The 15,882-nt window shown below is 48.6% G+C and overlaps 1 protein-coding gene across 15 annotated transcripts in view; it reads left to right on the top strand.

The window, feature by feature from the left end:
• The window catches only part of zmym4.1 (zinc finger MYM-type containing 4, tandem duplicate 1), a 30,898-nt gene extending 16,243 nt beyond the window's left edge, over window positions 1-14,655 (top strand). For 12 of the 15 annotated variants that reach the window (XM_061254728.1, XM_061254727.1, XM_061254725.1 and 9 more), the window contains 23 exons: window positions 162-243; window positions 416-830; window positions 1,255-1,432; window positions 1,807-2,019; window positions 2,631-2,781; window positions 3,362-3,531; window positions 4,277-4,516; window positions 4,796-4,946; window positions 5,475-5,650; window positions 6,380-6,563; window positions 7,077-7,295; window positions 7,616-7,653; window positions 7,852-7,996; window positions 8,500-8,612; window positions 9,166-9,340; window positions 9,668-9,850; window positions 10,556-10,662; window positions 10,744-10,909; window positions 11,407-11,558; window positions 11,654-11,768; window positions 12,048-12,296; window positions 12,829-12,964; window positions 13,341-14,655. In XM_061254728.1, coding sequence (XP_061110712.1) covers window positions 162-243; window positions 416-830; window positions 1,255-1,432; window positions 1,807-2,019; window positions 2,631-2,781; window positions 3,362-3,531; window positions 4,277-4,516; window positions 4,796-4,946; window positions 5,475-5,650; window positions 6,380-6,563; window positions 7,077-7,295; window positions 7,616-7,653; window positions 7,852-7,996; window positions 8,500-8,612; window positions 9,166-9,340; window positions 9,668-9,850; window positions 10,556-10,662; window positions 10,744-10,909; window positions 11,407-11,558; window positions 11,654-11,768; window positions 12,048-12,296; window positions 12,829-12,964; window positions 13,341-13,548 — 3,966 coding nt within the window. In that variant the 3' untranslated portion in view covers window positions 13,549-14,655. The remainder of the gene's footprint in view (window positions 1-161; window positions 244-415; window positions 831-1,254; window positions 1,433-1,806; window positions 2,020-2,630; window positions 2,782-3,361; window positions 3,532-4,276; window positions 4,517-4,795; window positions 4,947-5,474; window positions 5,651-6,379; window positions 6,564-7,076; window positions 7,296-7,615; window positions 7,654-7,851; window positions 7,997-8,499; window positions 8,613-9,165; window positions 9,341-9,667; window positions 9,851-10,555; window positions 10,663-10,743; window positions 10,910-11,406; window positions 11,559-11,653; window positions 11,769-12,047; window positions 12,297-12,828; window positions 12,965-13,340) is intronic. The other 3 variants (XM_061254726.1, XM_061254723.1, XM_061254737.1) reach the window with 3 other exon arrangements.
• The last annotated feature ends 1,227 nt before the right edge of the window (window positions 14,656-15,882 follow it).

Raw genomic sequence — 15,882 nt, 5'->3', positions numbered from 1 at the left:
GCCTGCTGGCTTACTTTTTTTGTATCCATGAAATGGCAAGGAATTACATTTCTAAAACAATTGTTCCTAAAAGTAGTCTTGAAAGGCAATTTGTGATTTGTGAGAGGAAGTAGATTCACCCACTTTGTTGGGATTGTTTTTTTGTGCATTGATATCGATAGGAGTTTGGCCTGCAGCACAAGACCCCAGAGGAACTGAAGATCAGCGCTGTGTTCTCTGTGGGTGGAAACGTTGCCCCCACAGGTGAGAGCTCTTGTGGGATGGTGTTCCGTGAGAGAGAGTCTGGTTTGTTCTGGTGCTTTTCAAGCCAACCAAGCTTTTGGGTCTTGAGAACGTTCCAGCTCCTGTCTCTTCTTCCCCTCCCTCATCTCCATCCCACGCTTCCATTGACGTCTCTCTTCCCCCTTTATTTCAGCTCCATCGTCAGCTGCCCAGCCTGTGAAGGGGGCGGCAGCTCCCTCTAAGACGGTCAGTTTGAGCACGCCTCTGGCCCCTGTCCCAGCCGCTGTCCCTGTCCCAGCCGCTGTCCCTGTCCCAGCCGCTGTCCCTGTCCCAGCCGCTGTCCCTGTCCCAGCCCCTGTCCCATCCCCATCCCCATCCCCATCCCCAGCCCCAGCCCCAGCCCCTGCACCATCCCCTCTGCCCCCCCTGGGTCCTCTCAGCTCGGTGCGGGTGTCCTGTTCGGGCTGTAAGAAGGTCCTTCTGAAGGGGCAGACGGCCTACCAGCGCAAAGGCTCCTCGCAGCTCTTCTGCTCCACCATCTGCCTCACAAGCTACACTCTGCCCACCATAAAGAGCGTGCTGAAGAAGAGCTGCCACTACTGCCAGAAGTAAGTGTCAGTCTGTCCCATTTCACCTTAAGCCCAACTTGAGTCTCGTCTCTCTCCTTGGGAGGAGTCCCTTAAACTTAAGTGATGTCCTGCGTCCTTTACCTGCCTCAGATTTAGTAGGGACAGTTCCGTCACCTACACTGCTTTTCTAAGTTGATTATATATATTTTTTAAGGCAGAGTGGAACTGTGTGTATACAGCCACAGAACTGAAATATGAAAATTAATGCTGAGACGAGCATTAAAAATAATCATTAAAAATAATATTCTTTCAGAACTTCCGGGTGAAGCCTGCATGGTGAATTGTCTGCCCTTCTTATTGCGGTGGCTAAATTTGCTCTGGCCCTGTGTCGCTTGGCTTTCTTGTCTTATAACCTGTAGCCTGCACCTCACTTCTCTGTTCTTCTCTCCCACTCCCTGCACAGGGACATTGAGCACCCAAAGGATGTGATCATCGCTCCTGTAGACATGGCCGGGACCGTCAAGGACTTCTGCAGCCAGTCCTGCCTGTCCTCCTTTGACTTTAAGAGGAAGACAGCTGTCTCCACGCTGTCCTCCGAGGGAGTGACCATCAAGTGCAGCGTGTGCAACAACATGGCTGTTGTAAGCATCGCTAGGATTGGTTGGGAAAGGTGCTGTGCATGCAAGAGAGGGGGGACCAGGCTTGGTTATGGAAGTATTTGGTTTCTGTATCAGGGAAGCCCCCTCTCTCCAGTCTGATGTCAGTACAGCATCTCGGAAGTTTGTAATTTAAAATGTTTGTAATTTAAAACCCTGTGATAATGTTTAGAATTTGACAAAAGGGCATAAAATACAATACAGGCTTTCTTCATCCAGCCAGATGCTTTCCCTGAGTTGTAATTTGGCAACCAAACTACCCTTTGTGATGTGAAAACAGTAGCGCTCTGCTCTTGGGCTTCCTCAGGGAGGTCGATAAGTGAGACAGAAAAGCATTCCTCTCTTCTTCCACCCTTCAGATTCGGCACGAGGTGAACTACCAGGGAACCGTGCACAAGCTCTGCAGCGACTCCTGCTTCACCCGTTTCCGCTTCTCCAACAACCTGACCATGAACTGCTGCGAGAACTGCGGCGGCTACTGCTACAGCGGCCACGGCATGTGCCACATGCTGCAGATAGAGGGCGCCAACAAGAAGCTGTGCAGCCCCAGCTGCGTCACCGCTTACAAAATGGTGAGAGGCGGAACCGTCTGTGGGCCCCCACCAGAATATTCCCTCACAGCCACACCTCGGTGTGATTTCTGCTGAAGGAATCTCCCACCTGAGCTGACCTCTCATCACAGAGGAACCAGTTGTGGACACTGTGCTCTCTGCTTCTGCTGTTCATTAAGGTCATTAAGTTCTGTGCCCTCCAGCTCTTCATTTTAGGCGAGTCACTGTTGACGTTACCCGGGTGGAGACCTTGTGTGTCCTTTGGTTTGGTCTCGTATTAAAGGTAGCCAAAGGCATAAAACATAAAACAACCTACGACTAGCTCCTTCAGTCTCTGGAATATAATTGCTTCTCGATATAAAATATTAAACTCATTTCAAATTTGCCAGTCATGTGGCACTTGCTCAGCATGTAAATCACTTCAGGGGAACTGGATGAAAGATTCACTAATGTATTGATTGAAAATGTAGACGGGTTCTTTTCTGGCTGTGTACTTTGTAAAACCATCTGATATCTGTGACCTTGCCTTTGTGTGAAATTCACTGTGGACTCATTTCACACTGGAGTGAAAAAAGCTCAAAAAACGTCAAAAAGGTTGTATTGTTGAAATGTGTGGTTTCTCCCTCCCGCAGAAGAGCGTTAAGGTGACTCCCTGTGCGATGTGTCGTACGCTGCGCTCCTCGGCTGAGATGGTGGAGCACGTCACCTCTCACGGCAAGACGGAGCTCTTCTGCCACTCCAGCTGTGTGACTGCTCACAAAGTGCAGACCACCAGCTCCTCAGGTACTCCAGACCTTCCGGACCTTCTTGGCCTTCTCACGGAGACACTCGCTTTCTCCTCTGCTTGTGCATGCACACTCTTGTTGTTTTGTGACCTTTAAAAAAAACAAGAAATGGAAGGAATACATTTCAGATCAACTTTGATCCATTTGATATATTTTTCAAATCTGTTTATTTTATTAAAGCTTTTTGCAAAGCCAGTTTCATAGTGAGAAATTAAGTATTGTTTTTTTATGTAGTTTTGCTCCTTGTCGCAACCTTTGCTCACTTCTAGGGAATTCTATTCGTATTCATATTTTTACAATAACTAAATGTTTTAAACATTTATATGAATCTTTCAGTTTAAATACAGATGCACATGTTTCGTTTCACTAGAATGCGCATCTAAGCAGATTTTCATTTTCATTTCCTTTTCATTTTCTTAGCACCATTTCATATTCGTTCCAGAATTTGTATACTTTGTATGTCTTTGGTATTTCTCATTCTCAAATACATGTCAGTACTTTTAACGTGTTTCCAGTACTTTCCTGAATTCTCAATAGTTTAAAAATGTAATTTGACACCCACTGTGTTCCCATACAAGCTCGCCCTCCTGCACACACCTCACACCGTCTGCCTGGCCTGTGTGTCACTGCAGGCACAGTGTTGCCATGCAACCAGTGCAAGGTTGCAGCGGTGCCGCAGTTCCACCTGGCCATGTCTGACGGGACCATGCGCAACTTCTGCTCCTACGCCTGCGTGATCAGCTTCCAGGTGTGCCTCCCTTCCATCCGGCCCCTCGGTCCGTTTCGCCCCGGCTATTGGGCGTCTGTGTGGTGTGGTTTGCAAGTAACTTCAGTAGTTGCCCAAAGTTTGTTGGTTCAAATAGCATAACAAATTCTGCCCAGCAATGCTCTCCTTTTCCTACCACTAAAGTGTATCTAATGCTTAGTTAGGGCGGCCTGTAGTGTAGTGGTTAAGGCACATGACTGGGACCCGAAAGGTCGCTGGTTCGATCCCCGGTGTAGCCACAATAAGATCCGCACGTTGGGCCCTTGAGCAAGGCCCTTAACCCTGCATTGCTCCAGCGGAGGATTGTCTCCTGCTTAGTCTAAACAACTGTACGTCGCTCTGGATAAGAGCGTCTGCCAAATGCCATTAATGTAATGTAATGTAGTTTACATAAAAGCTTGATAGTCTCATCACCATAACGCACCTGGTCTTGAAAATCCCCAGAGTTTCCTCCTCCACTACAATTCCCGCGCCTTTGACCCAAAGTATATATTAATGCTGGCTGCATAATAAATAGCGAATTAGCGAGATGTGTAAAATGTGCATTGACCTCTGAGTTCTGCCCAGCAAATTGGGGTCTGCTGAGCAATTTACGCTATAATTTATCTAATATTCGATGGGGTGCTTTATAATTTGTGGCTGAATATACAAAGTAGCTTTCTTAGTTTGCTTCTACCGGGTTATAATTCAAGGCGGTAATTCAGCTGTCATCTTTTTCCCCCAACAGACTGCGTTCAACAAGGCCACCTCTCCGAGCCAGCTCAGTGTCATCCCCTCGTCTGCCGTGCCCACCGCAGCGGCTGTGACCCAACCTGCGGTCACCACCACCGCCTCGTCCGATTCGCCCGTCACCTCCGCTTCGCCTGCCCCTGTTCCAGCACAGCCCATCGTCAGGGGGCAAATCCGACTCACCTGCAAGCACTGCTACCGTCTCTTTGCCTCCAAACCTGAGCTTTTTGAGTTCAAGGTACAGCCATCTGTTTCTGACGCTCATGCACACACACACACCGTAACGTGCTAGCCATGTGCAGCAGGAAACATTCCCTGGTTAATCTTTCAGCCATTTCCCCAGGATATGGGTCCTAATTTTTCTGGAATGTATAATACAGTAAAGAGTCATTCTCTTTGACTCGTGCTTGCTAGCCATAGCAAATAGAAATGGCACCTGGTGAAAAGTTGGGGTGGCTCAGGTTTGAATGGGCAGGAACTGTTTGAGTTTTTGACTTTGAGATGGCTCCCTCCGCAGGGTCAGATGGTTCAGTTTTGTGGGAAGACCTGCTCTGAGGAGTTTAAGAAGGTCAACGTTGTCATGGCTCGCTGCGAGTACTGCAAGATTGACAAGGTGGTCAAAGAGGTCAGAAAGATCAACAAGCAGGATTGCTCCTTCTGCAGTGAAGGTCGGTTTCTCCCCCTTTCACCCATATAGTGAATCATCTTTTTGTTTTATTTTATTTCATCTCTTGGTCTCCAGATACAGGACAGATGAAATGGTGTCTGTGGAAGATATGTTTTTTTATGCTTGGCTGCTTAGTTTTCAAAGAACTTCCCCCAGAAATCTTTTCTCAAACCCTGGCTCTCAGTTTTTAGGCTTGAAGATTACAGTACTAGCAGTAGCATTAACTTACATATTTCTTCGTTTTCATTGTGTTAGCCCTCATGCAACTGTAAAATGTTTGTGCCAGTGAGTCCCAGTGCTCATGCGTTTCATCCGTACACCCTCAAAGGCAAGAGAATTGGAGACTGCTCCTGGGATGTCGAAATGGAGATGCATTCTTGTTTGACTGTGAACAGCGATCCTACAGTATCTGTCGACTGTGCATTCTTTGGTGAATTCTTCCACAGTAGGCACAGCAGTCACGTATTCAATGCATTTGATGTAGTAGACCTCTGTGTTTTCGTCTCGGTGTCTCTCTGCCGTGCCTCAGGCTGTAAGCTGCTGTACAAGCACGACCTGGCAAAGCGCTGGGGGAACAACCACTGCCGGAACTGCGCCTACTGCAGCAACACGTCTCCTCGGCTCGTCCAGAACCACTTCGGCGGCAAGCTGGAGGAGTTCTGCGGCGACCAGTGCATGTCCCACTACACCGTGCTCTTCTGCCAGGTGAGAGCCCCACACACCACAAACAGGACCCTGTCTGCAGCTGCAGTGGTGTGGGAGAGCCTTACACCACTCCCGGTGCTGTGCTGGGGAACAGGGTGTGGGAAAGCGCCTTCTCCAAGCCTGGTCTGCATCTTCTCACAGGCTGTTATAGTGTAGTGGTAATAACTGGCTGGAGATGGACAGCCCAGACACGGATACGGCTCCAATTTGTTTACATGGCAGGTGGTCACTTTTTCAAAAGGTCCAAATGCATCAGCATTCTCTTCCTGGTTTTGGCATCTTAAACGGCCACAAAATGTTTGCAAAGAGCGATGATGTATGTTTTTTGAAAAGTCCTTCATCCTGCCCTGCCAAATTCCACCTCTGCCTCCTGTGGTCAGCCCTCTGTTACATCAGGTCAGGTGGGAAATTGTTTTACGAACCGCTCCAAAAAATAGCAGTTCAAATAATAGGCATGAATAGCTGCCTCAATATCCCCAAATGTGGGTCATTTTGGAAGCAGAAATGTTCTCTGTCAAGACAGTGGGGCAACGTGATTGACTGTTCTGATATTTGCGCAGTGTGTCAACAGGGGCGCGGGCACCTTCGTAACACTTTGGAATGGCCCGATCTGAGTGATTTCACGAATCTGCGGTTGTTTGTTCAGAAAGCTGAGTTTGTTGAGGGCGGAGGCTGGAAGTGCTGTGTGTAAGTGTGACACGATGCCTCTCTGCTGCCCGCCCCCCTCAGATGTCGAAGTGCGACGCCTGCAAGCGGCAGGGGAAGCTGATCGAGTCGCTCTGGTGGCTGGGCGCCATGAAGCACTTCTGCAACCTCCACTGCCTGCTCCAGTTCTGCAGCCAGCAGAGCAGCTACAGCCCGTGGGCCAAAGCCCTGCCCAGCGCCACGGCTCCACAGGGCTCTGCCACACCAGGTAGCAGCCTGCACTGCCACCACCGTCATTCTGTTTCACAGCCTCTCCAAATAACCGCCCTCAGTCAACCCCTTCAGTCCCAAGACCTGATACCTCTTCAGCCAATCAAAATGACTGCTATACTATTGTTTTGAGCCCATATTAAAACCGTGATAAATTCTCAACTTTCTCAACCAAAGCTGAAACCCCTTTGGATTTGGGTGGAGCCACTTCATCTTGGGCTTTGGACTGAAAGGTTGAGGTGGTATCATCAGTTTGACCTTTCACTTTGCAGTGGTGTCTGTGTGTCTGTCTCTGTCTGTGTCTGTGGTCCCATTTAGATCGCTGCGGTTTCTTATCTCCCATTCATTGTATTGTTTATACTTTCTGCCTCTGTCTTAAACAACTATAGATAATAAACCACAATGGTCATCTTTAATGATGGTGACTGCAGTGTAAAGTTCTGTGGTCATGTTCACACGGCGCTTGACATGGCAGCTGGTCTTAAGTACTCTCATTGTCTTCTCTTTCCAGCACCTGTGCCTATTGCCCCTGCCCCTACCCCTACCCCTGCCCCTGCCTCTGCCCCTACCCCTGCCCCTGTCCCAGCCCCCCCTCCTACAGTCAGCCTCGATATCCCAGTCCCTACTAGCCTTGCGTCCAAGGAGGCCACTCCCGTCATTGCCAACGTCGTCTCTCTCGCCAGCGCCCCCACTGGGCAGCCCACCGTCTACGCTAACACTGCCCTTCAAGGTGATCAATACACACGTCCGCTATCCTCTCACTGTACCTTGTCATGAGTATCTCATTTTCGCTGCAGAGAAGCTTTAAGCTCACGATTTATCTTTTCCTGTTGTTTTATGTGCTCACAATCCGTAAAGTGTATTGGTATCTGTGAGTTGTCTGATTAGTTAACATTGCTTTTTCTCCTAATCAGTAACTCTCTTATCAGGGAGCGCACTGGAAATGAGTCAATAAGGTAGTTGCTCTCAGTTGCTCCAGCAGGTTGGTTGTGTATGAACTGATAACATGTAAAAATTTGGTGACGTGGGTCCACTGTTTCTGCTGCTCAGGAGCTGTTCCTGTGACTCCTGCCAAGGTCATTGAACATGTAAGTTTTTTTTTTTTTTTTTTACCTGTCTTTTTTGGGTCAGTTTTGGAGGTGATTGGGCTGTTGGTTGAATCTGTATTTGATTTTTCTTTGCAACAAAGCGCTGTTCGACTTCATGAATTAACATATTTTATGAGCACAAACACATTTTCCTCAGAGGAGGTGCAGTGGTGGTGATATGTCAGCTGCTGTTCACAGGCCAGCACCCAGACAGACGCCCTGAAGCTGCCCCCAGCCCCGCCCGTCAGAGTGCTGAAGAACAAGGCTCTGCTCTGTAAACCCATGAGCCAGAACAAGGGCACCATCTGCAAGCCTCACACACAGAGCACAGAGACACAGACGGGTAAAAAGACACACACACACACACACACACACACACACATATACATATACATATACATATACATGCAGACCGGTAAGGCACACATTTATACACACACACACACATACACCCGCAGTACACACACACACAGAGCACAGAGACACCGACAGGTAAAGCATTGCATGCACGTGTACGCGGAAACACACACACACACACACTCAGCACAGAGACACCAACAGGTAAAGCACACATATACATGCAGACAGATAAGGCGTGTGCGTCACGCCTGTATTCATACACACGCACAGCACAGAGACACAGATGCGCACGCACGCACACACACACACACACACACACACACACACACACACACATGTGCAGACGGGTAAAACGCGATGAGCACTGAGACACCAAGACGGGTACAATGGATAGACACGCAAACTATCTCACACACCCCGATGATTGGAATCATGCTCACACCGCTGCCATCTGCTCTCATTTCTGCTCTCCCGTCTCTCCTGCAGAAGAGAACTTCCCGAGGGTCATGGTGCTGCCCGTTCCTGTGCCCATCTTTATCCCCGTGCCAATGCACCTGTACTCCCAATACACCCCTTCTGCTCTGGGCCTGCCCATCCCGGTACCCTGCTCCTCTCACCCCTACCCTCACCCAGACACTCTGGGACTGGCCTCTCCTAACCACAGCTGTAACCATACAGAACAGTTTAAACAATACACAAGGCTCTTTTGGGGATCCTAACTTCACCTTTGTATTTTAAATGTCATATTCCAGTGATACATTGCTTTTTAAACACATGGTCATGTCTTGCAGTCAGGAATTGGCCATGTTTGTGGAATGACATGGTGGTCATGGTATGGTTAGTCATATAATTTGCAGTGTGATGGGGCCTTGTATGCATTATGCAGCTGCATGCCACTGAACCACTATAGTTACTGAAGGGAAGATTATATTTTAATATACTCTTCCCTATATATTTGAATAAATATTTGAAGAGAATACTCTTCCCTTCATTACAGTAACTTCATACATAGTAATTGGCAGGGTTATATTGTGCTTCTGCTTGGTCATGATTCAACGGCCATGTTTGGTTTTGGGGAGGGTGGCTGTCAGTGTGATCTCGGGGTCCTGCCCTCTCCCTCCAGCTGGGCTGATCCTCCTCTGTGCCCCCCAGGTCCCGGTGCCCATGTTCCTGCCCACCACGCTGGACAGCGCCGAGCGCATCGTGGAGACCATCCAGGAAATCAAGAACAAGATCCCCTCCGACCCCTACGAGGCCGACCTCATCCTCATGGCCGATCTACTGGCCGAGGAGGAGGAGGAGAAGGAGAAGCCCCCCTCTCATGGAGGTACACAGGGAGTGGAGGAGGAGGAGGGCGGGGGGCAGGGGGTTACAGGTGGCGTTAGTGAGAACTGGTTCCTCTGTACCTTTGACGTTACCGTATTTCTTTTGTATGTGGATTTCCCAAAAAAATGGTATATCCCGTAAAATTTGCACCCTGAAAAAGGGGATGCATTAATGTGCTTAATGTGTTTGTACATCATTAATCAATGTCAACAACCACATTCATTAATGCCAATTCATCTAACCTTATTGTGTGACATGAGTTTTTGATTCATGTATTGTCGAACTTGGTGTTTGAATGATTAAATATTAAAATTGGACTGCCCCCCAGATCAGGGCAGCTCCTACAGTGGGGACCTGGAGTCAGAGGCCGTGTCGACGCCCCACAGCTGTGAGAATGACACCACGCCCAGCTCACACAAACACGGCCGCACTTCTGAGCAGGACGTGGCCCCCGCACCCGCCCCACCCTCGCCCCCACCCCAGCTCGACCTGGAGGCCGACTTCCCCATCGGTGAGCTTCCCTGTCCACCACAGCTGGATCGTATTCATTACCCCTCCTACCTCCAAGTACAGTTCTCACCTCCTGGTCAGTTGTGACTTTTACAGTCCCCTCCGAAAGTATTGGAACGGCAAGGTCAATTCCTTTTTTGCTATACACTGAAGACAATTGAGTTTGAGGTGAAAAAGATGTGCATGAGATGACCAATGTGTGGGCTTGTGTCTCAGGCACTCACTGATTTGAAAGAATGGAAATATTTGGTTTCCAGGATTCCATAATTGGTTCCTGTTGGGGGTTCCAGTAATTATGGACTTCATGAAGCAACGCTTTTCCCCATAGTCATCATTCTTTCACGCTCACCCCTGTGCTGCTGTAACTCAGACTGAGGCTAACACCACATTTGCACAGTCATGCTGATGTTTCCTCAATTTACACTCACGCTCAGGTCGACTAAAGCGCTCTTCTGTTCTCAAAAACCATGCCAATTATGTTGATCTATTTCTTCAGCGGTTAGGAACTGATGTAACTGCCTAAACAGGCTGAAGGGTGTAAGGGTTGTAATACTCTTGAAGCACTGCAGACGCAGAGCAAAGCCGATACAGCGTTTGCCCACGGATAGGTATCCAGTACTTAGTAATGCACCATGAATGCCGGTCGTGATCGTGTTTTGCTCTGTGCTTTCCCTCTGAGATTGAAACGGAACGTTTTTTTATTCAGAGTTGTCTGACCAGTCGACAGCCCCGGCAGAGGAGAGCGAGACGACGTTGCCTTCGAGGCCACGCGCCCGCAGGAGAGCGAGAGACGGCTTCCCCCCCAGGAAGAGGGTACGAGCATCGCCATGCCCACGCGCCTCCTCAGTACCCAAGCCCAAAAGGATCTCTCACCCAGTGTCTGCGTGTCTGTAGGGTCGAAAGCGGTCCGGGCCAGGGCCAGGGCCAGCAGCCCAGCCGCAAGATGCTGCGCCCCCTGCTGCTGGTCTGAGGCTGCACCACCGATACGGCGTGAACGCCTGGAAACACTGGGTCCAGTGGAGGAGCGCTCAGCCTCACGTGGAGAACCCCCGATTCGGCAGTGAGTCTTACACATGCGTACACACACACACACACACACGCATACACACACTCCCATTCATTTACATACTCATACACTCAAATGCTTTAGTAATGCTACTGCTCAATCCCCTCTCTCTCCTTCTCTCTCTCCTCTCTTTCCACTCTCTCTCCATCTGCTCTCTCTCCTCCCTCTCTCCTCTCTCCCTCCTCTCTGTCCTCCCTCCCTCTCTCTCTCCTTCTCTCTCCTCTCTTTCCACTTTCTCTCTCTCCTACTGCTCTCTCTCTCCTCCCTCTCTCCCTCCCTCTCTCTGTCCTCCCTCCCTCCCTCTCTCCTCTTTCCTCCCTCCCTCTCTCCTCTTTCCTCCCTCCCTCTCTCCTCTTTCCTCTCTCTCTCTCGCTCTCTCTCTCTCTCTCTCTCTCTCCCTCTCTCCTCTCCCTCCCTCTCACTGTCCTCTTTCCTCCCTCCCTCTCCCTCCCTCTCTCTGTCCTCCCTCCCTCTCCCTCCCTCTCTCTCAGTGAGGCCTGTTGTACTGAAGGAGGACATGCTGCAGTGCAGCACAGCGGAGCTCAGCTACGGTCTCTGCCGCTTCATCAGTGAGGTGCGCCGGCCCAACGGGGAGCCCTACACGCCCGACAGCATCTTCTACCTGTGCCTGGGCATCCAGCAGGTACGCGCCACGCCACACACACCGTGACAGTGTGAATGAGTTCATTTCAGTGTGCGTGTGTCAGGGTCACGTCTCTGTCCCTCTCCTCTCTCCAGCACCTGTTTGAGAACAGCCGGCTGGAGAACATTTTCACTGACGTGTACTACGGCAAGTTCATCTCGGAGATCACCAAACTCCTCAAAGAGTGGAAACCCACCGTACTGCCTAGTGGTGAGAAACCGTCATTGTGTTCAGTGGTAGCTAGATGTGCTGTAGAGATGTTGCGATGTAATGAAGTACTCCACTGGACAGCAGACCTGGATTCAAATAGCATTTGTTTTGGATTCAAATACCTTTCTGTGCTCGATTGGTCTTGTCTGCCTGGCTTGAGCCTGCCTGGAGGAGCAAGTGGGTGGGGTTTAAACTTTTGGGGTCACTACACGTTTGGTGCTGTCAGTTACTTGTCTGTACAGTAGTCCGTCTCCTGATGTCTGCCTGCCTGGTCTCCAGGGTACCTGTGTTCCCGTGTGGAGGAGGAGTACCTGTGGGAGTGTAAGCAGCTGGGGGCCTACTCCCCCATCGTGCTGCTCAACACGCTGCTCTTCTTCAGCACCAAGCTGTACCGCCTGAAGACCGTGGCTCAGCACCACCGCCTGTCCTTCGCCCATGTGATGCGATGCACCAAGACCCTGAATGACAACAGCAAAGTCAGCTTCCTGCGCTTCTACCCCCCCGCTGCCAAGGAGCCCACGGACACAGGTAACCACGCGCGTACCTGCTAGCACCGTCTGCTCGGGGATTTCCCTTCTCATGTCTGTTTGAGTTGGTGTGGAGGAATGGAAGTAACTATTGTTGCACATCCTTACTGGGCTCCTTGGTCTACAGTGTTAATGTTTGGGGAAGCCACACAGATGCTAGTAGCTTTGCCATTCTAGACATTATGGCCTGCCCTCTCCCAGTAGCGCATGTGTATGTTTGTGCCTGTGTCCATGACTGTGCCTGTGTGTTGTGCCTGTGTTCCTGACTGTGTGTGTGTGCCTGTATCCATGATTGTGTGTGTGTGTGTGTGTGTGTGTGTGTGTGTGTGTGTGTGTGTGTGCTTGTGCCTGTATTCATGACTGTGCCTGTCTGTCTGTCTGCCTGTGTGTGTGTTGTGCCTGTGTTCCTGACTGTGTGTGTGTGTGTGTGTGTGTGTGTGTGTGTGTGTGTGTGTGTGTGTGTGTGTGAGAGTTTGTGCCTGTATCCATGACTGTGCATGTGTGTGTCTGTGCTAAGTCTCTGTCTCCTCTAGCAGCAGAGAAGGTGGTGGTGCCTGCGAAGAGGAAAAAGGAGGACGACCCAGAAGAGGATGTGCTGGAGATGCCGGAGAATAAAGAAAACCCCCTGCGCTGTCCTGTTAGACTTTATGAGTTCTACCTTTCAAAGTGGTGAGATTCACCTCTTATGTCCGTACCTCTCTCTCTCACACACACACACACACACACCCACACCCACACACACACACACACACACACACACACACAGACACACACACACAGACACACACACACAGACACACACACACAGACACACACACACAGACACACACACACAGACACACACACACAGACACACACACACACACACAGACACACACACACAGACACACACACACAGACACACACACGCACGCACACACACACCCACCCACACCCTCACACATACATACACCCACACGCACACACAGACACAGACAGACACACACACTAAATGCAGGCATATGTGCTGTGATTACTGATCATTGCGCCCCCCCCCCCCCTCCAGCTCGGACTCAGTGAAACAGCGCACAGACCTGTTCTACCTGCAGCCGGAGCGCTCCTGTGTGCCCAACAGCCCCATGTGGTACTCCTCTGTCCCGCTGGAGGACAACGCCATGGAGACCATGCTCACCCGCATCCTCACCGTGCGGGAGGTGCACCTGGAGGTGGAGTCCTCACAGACGCCCTCCTCGGACGCAGAGACCTCCGAGTGACGCGGGAGAGAGACCTTTTTTTAAACAGATGTAGAGATGTGCATTGACACTCATACAAATATTAATTCACACACAGACACACGGGCGTGTGCATGCAATCACAATCTGACGTCAGTGGGAGTGGCGACCAATCGAGAGATGGGTGCGTCTCCCTGCCTTCCTGCGCAGAGTAGCAACAAGGGATCAAGACTACCATGGAAACCCGCCCCAGTTGAATGATTTGACGCCCATTTTGTTTTGTGCATCGAGTGACATTTAAAAGTGGCTTTAAACTGAATGGTTTAAATATGCGATTGCTTTAAACTCAACTGCTCTTTTTCAATGAGAAAAGGCCAGTTACCCATGCTGAAGCTCACACATGCATACAAGTATGTATTGTTAGCAGGCAGAACGCACAACCCTACCCAACATTGTTGACCAGGCTAGGTCTTCTTAGTTCACCCATTCTGATTCTGTTTTTGAATGTATTGAGAGTATGGATATTGGTAGACTCAACCTCTGAAATGTGCTCCCTTAAAACCCCAAGATTGTCTTGAGACTGACGTGGCTGGGACTACATTGGAGGCAGTCTTGAAGTACTGTGAACCATTAAGTGCTGATATTCCATTAAGGAATTTTCCCACACAAGTTGGACAGAATCCGCTTTGTTCTTGGGAACGTTGGGACTATGGATCCCAAAATCTCCCCTTGTAGATGGGCGCACACCACATATAGTGAGAAATAACCAGTTATTCTTGTGTACAAACCTGATGGATTGTGAACCTTCCTGGTTGTTGACAACAGTGTATGACGATTTTCACAACGTGGACCCCCGTATTGGTAAAAGGGCCACAAAATTGCATGTGCTATAGACTTCTCTTCCTGAATGGGAGTGTGTATTTTCAATGGGTAATGGATGGCAGTTGTGTGTCATTCATGTGGAGTGATGAGCCAATGTAAGATTTTGCTGTGTAAATTGGTCTCATTTAGCCCGTAATGCTGGGAATACAAAGGACTTACATTACAGATGCATTTGGCATTTAGATTCTGGTGGAATTGGCCAGGTGGGACTGAATCTTTTGTATTTTGTTCTTTTTTTTATATATATATAAAAGTCAGTGCTGGAAATATGCCTCTTCTGTGATTTATTTACATAAATTGTAGTTGTGAATTCAACAACCCCATCCAGCTTTATTGCTTCCAAGAAGTGGTTTTACACTTTTGTATGAACAGGCAGAACTATGTGGAAACTAACTTCACTGGTAAATCATTGGAACCATGGTGAATAAATGTAACTGGATATGAATATTATTAAAAGGTTTAATACTTTTCAATATTAAAATATGAAATGAATATTTAAAATATTTTGCATGTTTTACAAACATGTGAAGATGCTTTACACCTGGGGGCTTTTTTCAGCATTTCGGCTTTGGCTTAATATGACACGCTGGACCAGTCTTTGCAGACAGTTTCATACCCCATCGTGTGTCAACTAGGCCAACATTACCAAGTTAGTGATGTCATCAACTTGAGACACATGCCAGCTCCATTCCATGAGAATGAACGAGGCTATGTCCTAAACTGCTTACTTCCCAACCATTAAAACTATGCAACTTGTATATTCAGATGTAGGCGAGTAGGTTGATTCAGACGCGGCCCTAGCGTTCAGTGAATTCCCGAATGAGGCTAAGTAGCAGTTATGTAAATAAGAGCCCTTTTAAGTGAATCGGTGCTGAACAGTTTTAACGGATTTGCATTATGAAATGGTTATCCGCATGTTCTTGGGGATCAGTGTTGTAGGGCCCGCTTGCATCTGTGAATAATTAATTCGACATAACTTGGTATTCATTCTACATTTTCTGAAACTACAAATAATACATCCTTGTGGAATGTTGATTTTATTAATGGTATAATTAAACGGGGAGAGTGAAGTGCTTAAATGGGAGCACATATTGACACATGGCAGACTCAGTGACAGCTATTGAATCTGAAGTAGCCTAATGGATTAAGCAAAATATTGTATTTGTAAATAATTATACACCCGTGATTACTGTGCTACATTTTTCTAAGAGCGAAATTCCCTGATCCCTTTGACGCAACCACAACTCGCACAGACTTTAACTTAATTAACTTTAACTAGGTTTGCTTGTCGTGTTGCCCCTATAGTGTATTACTGGGGTGTATGGCTTAAAGGGCTCTTAACTATTTACTTTGGTTTCTTCCAGTTTCGCACAACGCACTTTGATAATCTATGTAATTATCTATAATGAATAAAGTAGGCTACATTCAGAACGTTGGTGGTCCCGGAAGATGATCTGCAAATACTTCGCGTTGTCCAATGAAAAGTTCAAGAAA

Source organism: Conger conger, chromosome 9 (genome assembly GCF_963514075.1).
Source record: "Conger conger chromosome 9, fConCon1.1, whole genome shotgun sequence".
In the NCBI taxonomy this organism is placed as follows: Eukaryota; Metazoa; Chordata; class Actinopteri; order Anguilliformes; family Congridae; genus Conger; species Conger conger.
This window is presented reverse-complemented; position numbering and strand designations above follow the sequence as displayed.